At 40.7% G+C, this 17,831-nt stretch overlaps 1 protein-coding gene across 22 annotated transcripts in view; it reads left to right on the top strand.

The window, feature by feature from the left end:
- Window positions 1–17,831, top strand: part of LOC140135614 (uncharacterized) — a 194,659-nt gene that overhangs the window by 9,455 nt on the left and 167,373 nt on the right. For 20 of the 22 annotated variants that reach the window (XM_072157178.1, XM_072157165.1, XM_072157166.1 and 17 more), the window contains exons 3-5: window positions 7,522–7,626; window positions 13,843–13,971; window positions 16,705–16,833. In XM_072157178.1, the coding sequence (XP_072013279.1) occupies window positions 7,522–7,626; window positions 13,843–13,971; window positions 16,705–16,833 (363 nt within the window). The remainder of the gene's footprint in view (window positions 1–7,521; window positions 7,627–13,842; window positions 13,972–16,704; window positions 16,834–17,831) is intronic. The other 2 variants (XM_072157169.1, XM_072157171.1) reach the window with 2 other exon arrangements.

The raw sequence follows: 17,831 nt of genomic DNA, 5'->3' as shown, positions 1-17,831 counted from the left end.
ATCGGTATTTTCTGAGTGAAAGAGAAGCACTTTTTGCCGGGCTTTTTACTCTTGCATCACGTAATGCCATCAACCCCAAGTATTAATTGTACAGCACTGACATGCTGACAGACTTTTCTTGCCGATGCCATTTACCTACATTGACACTGATAGATAGCATGTCTGTATACCAATGGATTATATCCAAAATCTCTATGTTAAAAAGCCACCAAGCGTATAGAATGTCTCATTTGCATAACAACCATTATTTTACACTATTTTTACCCATAATCAGGATGAAAAGGGCATTATCGTTATAATGTGCTCGCGTAGCGCGCAAAATTTTTGTATTTTACACTATTTTGGCCCATGATGGGCTGAATTTTGGTAAAAAAGGGGCTTCTTGCCCCTTTTCCTTTCCTTTACCCTTCTGATTTTCTCTTTCATTTTTTGTCAGAGGAGCACTTTTTTCTTTCAATTTTTTCTCTGCCGTCTGCACCCCAGCTGGCTACGCTACTGGTTTCTGAATTCCTTTTGGTAGACAAACAATTTGCCACAACTTTCACGAAAATTGGACAGTGTACTTCGGTTATATTTATAAATTCGCTTTTATAAATACGCACGTGACTCATGGGCACGACATATCAAGACCAGCACGTGTGACTAAATCCTCATGCATTAACCACTATACAGAAAAGGATAGGAACTCTGTAGATAAATATCATCAAATTTTAATTGAATAGCAAATACTACACATGGGGGATTCCGAATTTGTAATATGTTATCAAAAACAACATTTTTGAAAGTAATTAACGACTGAAAAAATATTCAACGACGGAAACGTTTAGAATATAATCACAAAGTTGAATAATATAGACGATTTTGCTGCAAAGGCAAAGTAGTCTCATGTTGTTCCGCCTTAATTGCATTCAAATGTATAGGAGGACCACCCGCTATGTAGAAGGTCATTTCGAGACTTACTATCTAAAATCTGTTATGGCAGCGCGGAGGTGGTCACGTGCGTATTTATAAAAGCGCATTTATATAACCGAAGTACACTGTTGGAGCAACTTGAATGCAAACTGGAAATTGACCCTTGACCTTGCATCAAGAATTTGAGATGTATTTGACCAAATCGGGGGATGTTTACAAATTTGACCCCATGCAAAAGGTCGTTGACCTTTGAATTGATTCGACCATATCTCCAAAATTAAACATCTAAGGGTAATGACATGTTAACTTTTTTTGTTACATTTTGAGATACTTAGTCCAGCCGAACTTCGGATGGGCTTCTGCTTTTCAGCAGTTCTTCTTCTTCTTAGTCTAGCCGAGCTTCGGCGAGACTCTTGTATTTTAGTAGTTTCTTAGTTCAGCCGAGCTACGGCTGGACTCTTGTATTTGGCCAGTTTTTGTTTCTTAGTCTAGCCGAGCTTCGGCTAGACTCTTGTATTTCAGTGATTTCTTCTTCTTAGTCCAGCCGAGCTTTGACTTTAATGTAACTTGGTCATCGGCATCGGCTATAGTTGGGGTCTACGGGGTAAACACAGATTTTGGGTCAAAGGTCATTAAGGGGGTATTTCCGGCACATAACCAAATACCTTCAAAATGCTTCCTTTCCTACAGATAGCATGGTACAGAGATACGACTGACACATATGCACAGGCATTAGCTGTCTATGGGGGTGAACACAGATTTGAAGTTCAAGGTCATACAGGGGTCAAACAGGGTTAATTACTGAAAATGTCTTTCAAATTCACTATTTGTTGCATATTAAGTGATCATAATAATGCCAAAAGGGGTTCAGCATTATGTGGATATTTGATTGTAATCAAACTTGGCTCAAACATGGAGGAGGGGTCTGTTTTATGGTCTAAAGGGGTAAAATTCTAAAGTTTGTAGGATAGACTGTTATTAAACTTAGTACCGACATTTTTCACGATGTTGACAATTTTGTCTAAAGTAATTTCAAGGTCATCAAAGGTCATTCGAGGTCTCGGCTGGACTTCGTGGCCTTCTAAGGCTGCAACATATCTAGTTAGTCCAGCCGAGCTTTGGCTGGACTCTTGTATTTCAGCAGTTTCTGCTTCTTTCTTCTGTCAACATTTGACATATTTGGCTCTAGCTCCTTCATTATTTGACCGATTGTAACCATTATTATGTTTTGATGAATCCAAGGGTGTGAAAATATTGGATCCAACACATAATAATGATAAAATTGGATGCTTTACGCTTAATATTTATTAGTCTCGCTATGAGTTTTAAATAGACTAGACTTGGTCATCGGGATCGGCTATAGTTGGGGTCTATGGGTAAACACAGATTTGGGTTTTTTCCGGCACATATACCAAATACCTTCAAAATGCTTCTTTTCCTACAGATTACGTGGTACAGATATACGATTGACACATACGCAATTGACACAAACTGATGTAAACACAGATCTGGATTTCAAGGTTATGCAGGAGTCAAATAAGCTTGATTACTGAAAATCTCTTTAAATTCACTATTTTGCTGCATATTAAGTGCCATGATCATCAGAATAATGCTAAAATGACTATAGCATTGGGGTCTATGAGGTTAACACAGATTTGTGGTCAGAGGTCATTAAGGGGGTATTTCTGGCACAAAACCAAATAACTTCAAAATGCTTCTTTTCCTACAGATTGCAAGGTACAGAGATACGACTAATAATTATGCATGGACACAAGCTAATGATGCAGGGGTTAAATAGGGTTGATTACTGAAAATCTCCTTAGGATTCACTATATGCTGCATATTAAGTGCTGTGATCATCAGAATAATGCCACAAGGACTATAGCATTGGCTGCATATAGGGTTATAATCAGATTTGGTTTGAACATAGGGAGGGGTTTGTTTTGGGGTCAAAAGGGGTAGAATTCTAAAGTTTGTCCATTTCGAATGAAAATTAGTATATGTGATCACGATATGATTCAAAATATGATGGAGGTCGTTTCAAGGTCACCAAAGGTCAACCAAAGGTCAAAAGGGGGGGGGGGGGAGTGAAATCCAAAATTTGTCCAACTTAAATTGAAATTAGAATGTGTAATATTGATATCGTTGTGAACGCGGCAAAGTGCCGAATACGCAAAATTACTGTTCTGAGTAAACGGCGTTTGAAAATCTTGGTACCATTCCATTGGTCCTTCTAAAAATTGAGAACATTCTTGAGCACTCATTTGAAATGTTTATTATATTTGCAATACTTGTATGTTCTGAAACAATCGATATCATCTCTCCAAACGGGTATTTACAGCTATTCGGCATTATGCTAAATCCAAAATGTCTCTAGTACGCTGCGCAAAGAGTTGTATACGAGATCGAATACGCATTCAACTACGTGTAAACCATATTACGCATTCTTGATTTGGGGATTGTAGAAATTACTGGTTGTCCTAAGATTTGATATATAAGTTATAAATAGTCATCCCTGTAATATTGAGCAAAAATCGAGTATTTTAAAACAGAAATAATAATATTGGCATATATTTTGCGCGTAATTTTTGGGATTTCAGGAGGATGCACTCACATTTTTAAGCCATAGCGATATCATGTGGGGAATGTTTGTACTTATATTAGTAACACTAGATAGAAGATACCTATAGCTATCCATTGGTATCAACAATAGGACATTTAATATAGAAAATTCGTGGTTTTCAGCTATAAAATACTATAAATCAACCTGATTTGTACATCTAAGTATACGATTTGTCTTTTGGTCAAATCATTAATCGCACTCAGGCGCGATTCGTCCATATCAAAATTTTGGTATATACGTCAGGGAGTAAGATTTACCATTAATTTTGAGTGGAAATAAAAGATCACCTGAAACATAATCATACAATAACTCAATTTATTCAAAATTCTCGATTCGTCACTCTGCCGAATTCATAACGATATGATTTAAAACAAAATGGAGGTCATTTCAAGGTCATCAGAGGTCAACAAAGGTCAAATTGTTTTATTAGCTAGATTGTTATTAAACTTAGTGGCTACATTTTTCACGAAAAGGCAATCGTGTTCCAAATCTTTTCAAGGTCATCAGAGGTCACTTCAAGGTCACGACTGGACTTCGTGGTCTTACAAGACCGCAACATATATCTATATAGTTCTTCTTTCTTTCTTCTGTCAAATTTCAAGCTCATTAATATAATTTGCTTTGGCACCAACATTATTTGACCGATTATGACCAACCTTTACATTTGATATGATCCATTTGGGGTCAAACGTCACGGATGAGTAATTTTGGCTAAAATATGAATTTCACCAAAAATGCTTTTTCTCCTACAGCTTGCATTGTACAGTTATGAGATTTGAACATTGACCTTGGCTATTATAGCCTGACCTTACGGGATAAACACAGATTTGGGGTCAAAGGTCATTAAGGGGGTATTTCTGGCAAATAACCAAATACCTTCAAAATGATTCTTTTCCTACAGATTGCATGATACAGAGATACGACTGACACATATGCATTGTCATTAGCTGGTGTCTATGGGGGTAAACACAGATTTGAAGTTCAAGGTCATGCAAGGGTCAAACAGGTTTTTGTTTCCTGAAAAATTCTTTAAAATTCACTATTTGCTGCATATTAAGTGATCAGAATAATGCCAAAAGGGGTTCAGCATTATGTGGATATTTGATTGTAATCAAACTTGGCTCAAACATGGAGGATGGGTCTGTTTTGGGGTCAAACGGGGTCAAATTCTAATTCAAGTTTTTCAATGAAAATGAAAATTAGTATACCGTATGTCATTCTGATGATTTAAAATATGATGGAGGTCATTTCAAGGTCACCAGAGGTCAACCAAAGGTCAAATTATTTCATTAGATAGATTGTTATTAAACTTAGTACCGAAAGTTTTCACGATGTTGACAATTTTGTCCATAGTAATATCACGGTCATCAAAGGTCATTTCAAGGTCATGACTGGATTTCGTGATCTGTATAAGGCCGCAACATATCTAGTTTTGGATTGATTTTGAGTATTTTTAAATTCTTATACCATTACTCCACTATGACCCCCAGGGACCCCTTTGCGTACATTTAATGTGAAAGCTAAAATCAACATCAAAGTGGACATCATTTTCCACTTGAGCACAATTCTGAGACTGATTATAACTGACGCAAGCAAATATCAACATTGCTCGCAATAATATTTTTTCATCACTTTCTTCTACTAACTTATAGTTTCAAAACTGTAATAATGATTGAACACATCTTGATATATCAAGGCCAGTTCTGAATTATTTTCAAACACAACAGATGATCATGTGAATGGAATATCGTCTGCCTGCTACGCTAATTGCCTAAGTTATTTTTTTGTAATTTTGAGAACAAAGAACAAAATGTGGTTCAAGCATGCATCAGTTACGTAATCACCCTAATTATTTCGGATTATTCCCTTCCATTTGTATCATTATCATTTGTTCTTATGCAAAGATTAGTGAATAAATGTGTTTAAATGTATACTTGAACCATATTTTGTACGTTCTGCTCAAAATTACGAAAATTGACAATTGGCGAAGCAGGCTGACGATATGGAGTTTACGTGCTTACCAGAGCTTACTAGAATTATTACAAACTAGGTGGTCACCCGTATTTGGCGCCCGGATTTGGCGGTTCTCGGCTGTCGCGATTACATGGCTTATGGTGATTGTACCCATCAAGTTTCTTGCGCATATGATAATTTTTACTAATTGACCTCAGATGACCCCTGGTGACCCCGAAATGACCTTCCAAAAATTTGGCTCTAAAAGTTGAATGTACCCACCAAGTTTCATGCCCATATGACAGTTTTTACTAATTTGACCTCATATGACCCCTGGATGATCTCGGGTGACATTGACCCACTAACCAATACAACTGTGTTCTATCTCGGCTCAACCCCTAGTCTCCGAGAAAAGCAGTTTTTCTAATTTGACCTCAGATGACCCCTGGATGACCTCAGGTGACCTGGACCCACTGACCAATACAAACTTGTTACGCGTATACGTCTCAGGTCTATGAATGGCCAAGTGGTCCAAAAAACGCGTAAGATAAACGTGTAAGGTTACACGTGTAAGATTGCATCTTATACGCGTAAGATTGCTTCTTATACGTGTAAGAATGAAGCGGGATTTTAAATTGACGAATCACAGAGTAAGAAATCAGAAACAACCAATCATCTCACGCGTAACAAACTTCAACCAATAATATGTAAAGACGTTTTGTGATTTGTAACACCCACGACTTCTTATACGTGTAAGATTTGGATTTTAGTGATGGACGATATGTGATATTATTGGCGGCGTACCGATGATAATGAGAGCACGTCACCAAAATCGTAAACGAGGCATTTTCTTAATTTGTATTGAGTGCTACAATGTCCTGTATTTTATGACGAATCTCTGTCAGGAATTGTTCCGACTGTTGGTCCGTCATGGTCACATCCCGATTTTTCTCACTTTTGACTACTTATCAGTTATCTGGAGTCAATTAATACTCATATCAATTAAATTTCAAGAGGTGATGGTAAAATAATCACGTTTGCGAAAACTACCGCGGTGCAGATCGATATCGAGGCTGAGATTATTCGACACTCGTCGTACCAGTCATATCGGAATACCGTCCATCCCTAAGAGGCAATTCTTACGCGTATAAGAAATGATATGGTGAGATTTCATTGGTCGAAGATGAATACGCGTAAGATGATAGGTTGTTTGGGGTTTAAATATGGGTTCTTTATATATGATTCGTCAATTTAAGCATCCCGCTAGATTCTAAGACGTATAAGATGCAATCTTACACGCATAAGATGCAATCTTACACGTGTAAGATGCAATCTTACACGCATAAGATGCCATCTCACACGTGTAAGGTTACACGTATAATCTTACACGTTTTTTGGTCCACTTGGCCATTCATACAGATCAAGATGCACCCACCCATGAAGTGTCATGCCCATATGACAGTTTTTTACCAATTTGACCTCGGATGACCTCTGGATGTCTTCGGGTGACCTGAACCCACTAACCACTACACACTTGTTCTGTCTCGGATCAAGATGCACCCACCCACCAAGTTTTAGAATGGTGCGGCCCATAGTCTCCAAGAAAAATAGTATTTACTAATTAGACTTCAGATGACCCCTGGATGACCTCGGGTGATCTTGACCCACTAACCAATACAACCTTGTTCTGTCTGGGGTCAAGATGCACCCACCCACCAAGTTTGAGGAACGTGCGACCCCTAGTCTCCGAGAAAATAGACGGACAGACAGACACACAGACAGATATACAGACAGACAGATAGACAGACAGACGATGCCTATTATTATATAGATTGGTATTTTAGATCCCGGGATTACAGGCCATACTTCATGATGAAAATGTTCCCACAACATAAAAATGCGGTACGGATTCAACGGAGATTTGTGACTGCCGGAGTAGACAGTAACCTTTTATTAGCTATTAACGAATATACCACAATTAATCAACTATAGTATTGTAATCTGTATTTATATTTTTATGTTTTTTTTGTCAGATCCATGCAGTCCAAACCCGTGTCAAAACAATGGAGCGTGTAACGCCAACGGCAACCAATTCCAGTGCACTTGTACGGGTGGTTTCAGCGGCAATACATGCCAAAGTAAGTCGTTTATGTAATTTTAACCGGGAGCCGGAGAGGGGCACTCAACATAAAATGTGACGGATATGTGCCTACCGGCGTCGCGAAGTAGCGGCCTATCGGTAAAAAACGTTATTTTAAGAAAAGGTTGATAAATTTTACAAGCAAAATGAAAAACGGGGCCATTGGGTATACAATTTCAAAAAAGGGGTAATCGAGTAGAAAATTTGAAAACAAAAAGAGCAAAATTATATTTCTTGTTCCAAATTTCCAATACAAATTTGCTAACATAAACGAATTTGAAAGTTTTTGCATTATTTTGATGAAACATTTCTAGAGAAAAGGGGGTCATTGGGTAGCCGCACCTAAAAAGAGGTCATTTGGTAGCCGCGCCTAAAAAGGATCATAGGGTATGACTGTGAAAGAAGGGGTCATCGGTATCCGAAAGGGGGCCCATTGACAGACATCCTTGGGGAGAATTTTTGTCCCCAAATTTTCGTCAAAAATGTTAATAGCAGTGATGTATCGTTCGGACTAGATCTCGAGTCCGGACTCGAGTCCACTTTTTGTCGGACTGAGACTCGGCTCGGACTCGGACACAAATGGACTCGGACTTGGCTCGGACTCGGGTTCAACTGGACTCAGCTCGGCTCGGACTCGGACGAGCTGGACTCGGTACAAGTCTGGTTAATAGTATCTGATCATTGTTTTCTTCTGTATTTTCCATCCTTAGAGTGCCGGGGGGGGGGGTCAGTCGGGCTTATTTGCCATAATGTGTGTAAAAATTTGCCATTTTAACAATTATCATGTGATCAATAATTCTTTCTGTAACGCTGCATTATCCATCCTGGTGGGTGCCGGGTTGCCAAAATGTTTGTCAAAATCTATTTTTCTGTAGCGGTGCATTATCGGTCATGGGGTGCCCAGGGTTTCCCACACACCGACATCGTCTGGCTAATAATTACTTGGTACACCAGAGATACTAGAATCAATACCCGAGATCGATACACGTGAATGTGCTATGCACGATTTTGATATTCAGACGAAAATCTTTGGATACCGGGGTAGAAAACAGATGTGGTTCCTTGCACTTGATTGGCTCTAAATAAAGGATTTGAACCGTTGTCCTTCACCGTAATCATGACGCAGTGCGGTCCATTCAATCAAATGTTGTCATCAACCTATTTGATCGTAGTGCATTTGTTGAATGCATTTGAGAAGTCCCCCATATTTACGGTATGATACGTCATATGTACAAAATATGCACAACCTCTATTATCTCTACAATCCATGCATTTCAAATTCGTCGGTCGCAACACATAGTGGCGTACGTGAAGGACAAAATACGTCTCCGAGCAAAACGTTTTTGGAGGATATGCTACTAGTAATGAAGTCGATACTCCTTTACTGTTATCTCTCAGTGGCCCAATTCCATTTAAAATTAAAGTGTAAGGTTCAAACTATTAAACTGTATCTTTAATAGTTAACAAGGAATGACTATTATAGGATATTAGCTAGCTCTAAACCCATACGCCACTATGTGAAACGGAACATTTGGAAAATGGCTATACGCCACTATGTGTTGCGACCGACGAATTAACAATTGAATAAACCGCGCTTTGCACGAGCACTGGGTCGACGTCGGGAAGCGAACTTATCAATGCCCAGCCATTCCGACTGCGTGATCGTTTTTATTGGCAGCTTTTGATTAAATTTACTACTCAGGTAATTGAGAGGAAGGCTCTCTAGCTAGTGATACGAGCATCTAGCATATCCAGTTCGCATAGGGAATGCTCTCTAGCTAATGATACGAGCATCTAGCATATCCAGTTCGCATAGGGGAGGCTCTCTAGCTAGTGATACGGGCATCTAGCATATCCAGTTTGCACAGGGGAGGCTCTCTAGCTAGTGATACGAGCATCTAGCATATCCAGTTCGCATAGGGGAGGCTCTCTAGCTAGTGATACGAGCATCTAGCATATCCAGTTTACATAGGGGAGGCTCTCTAGCTAGTGATACGGGCATCTAGCATATCCAGTTCGCATAGGGGAGGATCTCTAGCTAGCAATACGAGCATCTACCATATCCAGTTCGCATATGGAATGCTCTCTAGCTAATGATACGAGCATCTAGCATATCCAGTTCGCATAGGGGAGGCTCTCTAGCTAGTGATACGAGCATCTAGTATATCCAGTTCGCATAGGGAATGCTCTCTAGCTAATGATACGAGCATCTAGCATGTCCTATTCGCACAGGGAAGGCTCTTTAGCTAGTGATACGGGCATCTAGCACGTCCAGTTCGCATAGGGAAGGCTCTCTAGCTAGTGATACGAGCATCTAGCATATCCAGTTTGCATAGGGGAGGCTCTCTAGCTAGTGATACGGGCATCTAGCATATCCAGTTCGCATAGGGGGGATCTCTAGCTAGCGATACGAGCATCTACCATATCCAGTTCGCATATGGAATGCTCTCTAGCTAGTGATACGAGCATCTAGCATATCCAGGTCGCATAGGGAATGCTCTCTAGCTAATGATACGAGCATCTAGCATGCACAGGGAAGGCTCTTTAGCTAGTGATACGGGCATCTAGCATATCCAGTTCGCACAGGGAAGGCTCTCTAGCTAGTGATACGAGCATCTAGCATATCCATTTTTCATAGGGGAGGCTCTCTAGCTAGTGATACGGGCATCTAGCATATCCAGTTCGCATAGGGGAGCATCTCTAGCTAGCGATACGAGCATCTAGCATATCCAGTTCGCATATGGAATGCTCTCTAGCTAATGATACGAGCATCTAGCATATCCAGTTCGCATAGGGGAGGCTCTCTAGCTAGTGATACGAGCATCTAGCATGTCCTATTCGCACAGGGAAGGCTCTCTAGCTAGTGATACGGGCATCTAGCATGTCCAGTTCGCATAGGGAAGACTCTCTAGCTAGTGATACGGGCACTAGCATATCCAGTTCGCATAGGGGAGGCTCTCTAGCTAGTGATACGGGCATCTAGCATATCCAGTTCGCATAGGGGGGATCTCTAGCTAGCGATACGAGCATCTACCATATCCAGTTCGCATATGGAATGCTCTAGCTAATGATACGAGCATCTAGCATATCCAGTTCGCATAGGGGAGGCTCTCTAGCTAGTGATACGAGCATCTAGCATATCCAGTTCGCATAGGGAATGCTCTCTAGCTAATGATACGAGCATCTAGCATGTCCTATTCGCACAGGGAAGGCTCTTTAGCTAGTGATACGGGCATCTAGCATATCCAGTTCGCACAGGGAAGGCTCTCTACCTACTGATACGAGCATCTAGCATATCCAGTTTGCATAGGGGAGGCTCTCTAGCTAGTGATACGGGCATCTAGCATATCCAGTTCGCATAGGGGAGGATCTCTAGCTAGCGATACGAGCATCTACCATATCCAGTTCGCATATGGAATGCTCTCTAGCTAATGATACGAGCATCTAGCATATCCAGTTCGCATAGGGGAGGCTCTCTAGCTAGTGATACGAGCATCTAGCATGTCCTATTCGCACAGGGAAGGCTCTCTAGCTAGTGATACGGGCATCTAGCATGTCCAGTTCGCATAGGGAAGACTCTCTAGCTAGTGATACGGGCACTAGCATATCCAGTTCGCATAGGGGAGGCTCTCTAGCTAGTGATACGGGCATCTAGCATGTCCAGTTCGCATAGGGAAGGCTCTCTAGCTAGTGATACGAGCATCTAGCATGTCCAGGTCGCATAGGGAAGACTCTCTAGCTAGTGATACGGGCATCTAGCATTCGCATAGGGAACACTCTCTAGCTAGTGATACAGGGATCTAGCATTCGCATAGGAAAGGCTCTCTAGCTTGTGAAAACGACCTCTATAAGCATATCCAGTTCGCATAGGGGAGGCTCTGTAGCTAGTGATGCGGTCATGTAACATATCCAGTTCGCATAGGGGAGGCTCTCTAGCCAATGCTAGCTAGTGATACGGGCATCTAGCATTCGCATAGGGAACTCTCTCTAGCTAGTGATACAGGGATTTAGCATTCGCATAGGGAAGCCTCTCTAGCTTGTGAAAAGGACATCTATAAGCATATCCAGTTCGCAAAGGGGAGGCTCTCTAGTTAGTGGTACGGACATCTATACAGTTCGCATAGGGAAGGGTCTCTAGCTAGTGATACGGGCACAAGCATATCCAGTTCGCATAGGGAAGGCTCTCTAGTTTGTGATACGGGCATCTAGCATGTCCTATTCGCACAGGAAGGCTCTCTAGCTAGTGATACGGGCATCTAGCATATTTTCAGTTCGCATATGGGAGGCTCTCTAGTTTGTGATACGGGCATCTAGCATGTCCGGTTCGCATAGGGAAGGCTCTCTAGCTAGTGATACGAGCATCTAGCATGTCCAGTTCGCATAGGGAAGACTCCCCAGCAAACACAAAAACGTTTTTAAAACGTTTTAAATAAGTTATATTTTGGCTTTTGATTTAGGTAAAAATGTTTTAATAACATTAAAATGTCGGGTTATATAAAGGTCATGATAACGTTTTAAAACGTTTTGTATGAAAATACACTACAACAATATTTTTAAATGTTTTCAAAAAATGTTATTGTAAACTATTTTTGCAAACATTTCCAAATATTGTGTCAATACTTAAATAACAGTATGTTATAATGTTTGAACCCAGCAAAACGTTATTGAAAATATTTTGGGCAAACATTTTTCGCAAAATATTTTTTCAACCCCAAAATAACATTTTGTTTAGAATGTTTTGTATCAAGTTTTCAAGAATGTTTTTGGAATGTTATTAAAACGTTTTTATACCCTCTATATAACCCGACATTTAAACGTTTTCTGTAAAACATTTTTGTATGCTGAGCAGTAAATTATCAAAAAATGTTTTTTAAGGTTATGAAAGCGTTTATACTCTTAATAATACCCTTTATATAACCCGACATTTAAACGTTTTCTGACAACCTTTTTGCGAATGATTTCGAAAACGTTTTGTGTTTGCTGGGTCTCTAGCTAGTGAGTGATACGGGTATCTAGCATTCGCATAGGGAACCCTCTCTAGCTAGTGATACAGGGAGCTAGCATTCTCATAGGGAAGGCTCTCTAGCTAGTGATACGGACCTCTATAAGCATGTCCAGTCCGCACAGGGAAGGCTCTCTAGCTAGTGATACGGGCACTAGCATATCCAGTTCGCACAGGGGAGGCTCTCTATCTAGTGATACGAGCATCTAGTATGGCCATTTCGCACAGGGAAGGCTCTCTAGTTAGTGATACGAGCATCTAGCATATCCAGTTCGCACAGGGAAGGCTCTCTAGCTAGTGATACGGGCACTAGCATATCCAGTTCGCACAGGGGAGGCTCTCTATCTAGTGATACGATACGAGCAGCCAGGGAAGGCTCTCTAGTTAGTGATACGAGCATCTAGCATATCCAGTTCGCATAGGGGAGGCTCTCTAGTTAGTGATACGAGCATCTAGCATATCCAGTTCGCATAGGGGAGGCTCTCTAGCTAGTGATACGAGCATCTAGCATGTCCTATTCGCACAGGGAAGGCTCTTTAGCTAGTGATACGGGCATCTAGCATGTCCAGTTCGCATAGGGAAGACTCTCTAGCTAGTGATACGGGCATCTAGCATATCCAGTTCGCATAGGGAAGGCTCTCTAGCTAGTGATACGAGCATCTAGCATGTCCAGTTCGCACAGGGGAGGCTCTCTAGCTAGTGATACGGGCATCTAGCATTCGCATAGGGAACACTCTCTAGCTAGTGATACAGGGAGCTAGCATTCTCATAGTGAAGGCTCTCTAGCTAGTGATACGGACCTCTATAAGCATGTCCAGTTCGCACAGGGAAGGCTCTCTAGCTAGTGATACGGGCACTAGCATATCCAGTTCGCATAGGGGAGGCTCTCTAGCTAGTGATACGGGCATCTAGTATGGCCAGTTCGCACAGGGAAGGCTCTCTAGTTAGTGATACGAGCATCTAGCACGTACAGTTCGCATAGGGGAGGCTCTCTAGCTAGTGATACGAGCATCTAGCATATCCAGTTCGCATAGGGAAGGCTCTCTAGCTAGTGATACGAGCATCTATTATGTCCAGTTCGCACAGGGAATGCTCTCTAGCTAGTGCTACTATTATTATTATTATTATTATTATTATTATTATTATTATTGTTATTATTATTATTATTATTATTATTATTATTATTATTATTATTATTATTATTATTAACAGCACCACCAACAACAGCAGACCCATGCAATAGTAGCCCATGTCAAAATGGTGGAGTGTGTACCAGTTTTAACAACAACCAATTCTACCAGTGCACCTGTCAGTCAGGCTTTATCGGAACTAATTGCCAAAGTAAGTCGTTCTGTTACTAAATCACTAAATAGATTAATCAGGTTTTAAGATATACAGTAAAATAAATTTCATTTGTACAAAACCAAATAATTTACTCATTATTGACGGTTTCGCCTATTATGGTCGATAGGCATCATCAGAATGATATTGGTAGATCCTTACTTACGGTAGGACGTATCCCGACTGTAAAGGGTGTATTTACAGTCAGGAGAGGATCATACACGTGACTCAGGTAGTGGGGATCTTCGTCTCTGTTCATAACATTAGGTCCTCTTCTCCTTATCCACATTGATTCCTTGACTTATCTGGCATTAGCATTACACTCCTTGCCAAGACTTTCTACATTGTCCCAATTGATGATATGGTTTTGCTGCACTGCGTGGTGTACGTGTTACAGCTGACTTTGATTATTCGCCGATTGTTTACGGGTTTGCCAGGTGTTATAAGATTTAGTTTTTGACTCCCTGTCCGTTTCTTTCTGGTGTTCTTTTAAACGTGTCTCAAATTTGCGCTCCGTCATACTGCAGTTACTGTTCCTTTTCCTATACACAATACACAGTGCTCTCACCATTGACGCGTGACCTCTACAAACAGTGTATGTTATAGGTATAGGGCATTGACTAGTTAACGTCACTGTGTGAAAAATAACCGGCCAATATGTTTTGTACTCTCAGAAATTGTAACAAATATAGTTATGTAACATGTCCTAAATTTTTAGCTAATTTAGATGTTTGGAAATATTCGCACTTTGATGATTTAGTAAGGAAGGGCACGCATGGCCTGCAAAATCCCATGTATGACTTTAAATGACTATCACTCACTTGTGGACCGCTCTCTTCCGAAGGGCATTAAAGCTTAACCACTTGACGGATATTTTTTTGTACTTGATGTCAATCAAGAATAATGTATATATTACATGTAGGCTAAAAACTGAGTAGGTGGGCACCTGCAAATGTTCGTACCTCCCTGATATGCAAGTGACAAATAACAGCAAAAATAACTCCCATATCTGTCCATAACTTTGGTCAGTGGATCGCGATCCAGGGGATTTCAAGTGGGTGATTATTGATTGGCAAGTGCCATATTGTGCATACAGTCCACCATACAATGTGGAGGATGGGCTAGAATTTATCGATTGGTTTTGCTGGAGTAATTTCCTGTTCCTGTGAACCAGGTTTAAGTACTGCAAAGGTCGAGTTATGTTTGCTGTGCAGAATAACTGCACTATGTTTCACCAACATAGGAGTGATAAAAATAAGTGCATGGTATTTCATAAACGCAGTCATAATACACCCTCTACAGTAACGTGTGCCAACTAATTATGTCATCATCGTACTTTCCATGCAGTCATGTGATCAGAAACAAGTGGTGGGTGGACTTACCTTTCGAGCGAACACTCCACAGTCTCCCCTATCGAGAGGGAAGACTCTAGCTAGTGGTATAGACATGGTTCGCACCCCATCAGAGCACCTTTACCACAATCACTTTGGTCTAGTTTTCTTATCTTCGTAAATTTTCTTATTTTATTTTCATTATTCTAATTCTTTCATCCATTATCATGTTGTTGTTATAATTATTATTATTATTATCGTATAGGGAAGGCTCTCTAGCTAGTGATACGAGCATCTAGCATGTCCAGGTCGCATAGGGAAGACTCTCTAGCTAGTGATACGGGCATCTAGCATTCGCATAGGGAACCCTCTCTAGCTAGTGATACAGGGATCTAGCATTTGCATAGGAAAGGCTCTCTAGCTTGTGAAAACGACTTCTATACGCATATCCAGTTCGCAAAGGGGAGGCTCTCTAGCTAGTGATACGGTCATCTAGCATATCCAGTTCGCATAGGGGAGGCTCTCTAGCTAGTGATATGGGCACTAGCATATCCAGTTCGCATAGGGAAGGCTCTTTAGCTAGTGATACGGGCATCTAGCATGTCCAGTTCGCATAGGGGAGGCTCTCTAGCTAGTGATACGGTCATCTAGCATATCCAGTTCGCATAGGGGAGGCTCTCTAGCTAGTGATACGGTCATCTAGCATATCCAGTTCGCATAGGGGAGGCTCTCTAGCTAGTGATATGGGCATCTAGCATTCGCATAGGGAACCCTCTCTAGCTAGTGATACAGGATTTAGCATTCGCATAGGGAAGGCTCTCTAGCTTGTGAAAAGGACCTCTATAAGCATGTCCAGTTCGCAAAGGGGAGGCTCTCTAGTTAGTGGTACGGATATCTATACAGTTCGCATAGGGAAGGGTCTCTAGCTAGTGATACGGGCACTAGCATATCCAGTTCGCTTAGGGAAGGCTCTCTAGCTTGTGATACGGGCATCTAGCATGTCCTATTCGCATAGGGAAGGCTCTCTAGCTAGTGATACGGACCTCTATAAGCATGTCCAGTTCGCAAAGGGGAGGCTCTCTAGTTAGTGGTACGGACATCTATACAGTTCGCATAGGGAAGGGTATCTAGCTAGTGATACGGGCATCTACCATATCCAGTTCGCATAGGGATGGCCCTCTATCTAATGATACGGGCATCTAGTATGTCCATAGGGGAGGCTCTCTAGGTAGTGATACGAGCATCTAGCATATCCAGTTCGCATAGGGGAGGCTCTCTAGCTAGTGATACGAGCATCTAGCATGTCTAGTTCGCACAGGGAATGCTCTCTAGCTATTATTATTATTATTATTATTATTATTATTATTATTATTATTATTATTATTATTATTATTATAAACAGTACCACCAACAACAGCAGACCCATGCAATAGTAGCCCATGTCAAAATGGTGGAGTGTGTACCAGTTTTAACAACAACCAATTCTACCAGTGCAACTGTCAGTCAGGCTTTATCGGAACTAATTGCCAAAGTAAGTCGTTCTGTTACTAAATCACTAAATAGATTAATCAGGTTTTAAGATATACAGTAAAATAAATTTCATTTGTACAAAATCAAATAATTTACTCATTATTGACGGTTTCGCCTATTATGGTCGATAGGCATCATCAGAATGATGTTGGTAGATCCTTACTTACGGTAGGACGTATCCCGACTGTAAAGGGTGTATTTACAGTCAGGAGAGGATCATACACGTGACTCAGGTAGTGGAGATCCTCGTCTCTGTTCATAACATTAGGTCCTCTTCTCCTTATCCACATTGATTCCTTGACTTACCTAGCATTAGCATTACACTCCTTGCCAAGACTTTCTACATTGTCCCAATTGATGATATGGTTTTGTTGCACTGCGTGGTGTACGAGTTACAGCTGACTTTGATTATTCACTCGCCGATTGTTTACGGGTTTGCCAGGTGTTATAAGATTTAGTTTTTTACACCCTGTCCGTTTCTTTAAATTTGCGCTCCGTCATACTGCATTTACTGTTCATTTTCCTATACACAATACACAGTGCTCTCACCATTGACGCGTGACCTCTACAAACAGTGTATGTTATTGGTATAGGGCATTGACTAGTTAACGTCACTGTGTAAAAAATCAGAAATTGTAAAAAATATAGTTATGTAACATGTCCTAAATTTTAGCTAATTTAGATGTTTGGAAATATTCGCACTTTGGTGATTTAGTAAGGAAGGGCACGCATGGCCTGCAAAATCCCATGTGTGACTTTAAATGACTATCACTCACTTGTGGACCGCTCTCTTCCGAAGGGCATTAAAGCTTAACCACTTGACGGATATTTTTTTGTACTTGATGTCAATCAAGAATAATGTATATATTACATGTAGGCTAAAAACTGAGTAGGTGGGCACCTGCAAATGTTCGTACCTCCCTGATATGCAAGTGACAAATAACAGCAAAAATAACTCCCATATCTGTCCATAACTTTGGTCAGTGGATCGCGATCCAG

Source organism: Amphiura filiformis, chromosome 16 (assembly GCF_039555335.1).
Source record: "Amphiura filiformis chromosome 16, Afil_fr2py, whole genome shotgun sequence".
Classification (NCBI taxonomy): domain Eukaryota; kingdom Metazoa; phylum Echinodermata; class Ophiuroidea; order Amphilepidida; family Amphiuridae; genus Amphiura; species Amphiura filiformis.
The sequence above is the reverse complement of the archived record's forward strand: the minus strand, read 5'-3'. Positions and strand labels throughout refer to the sequence as shown.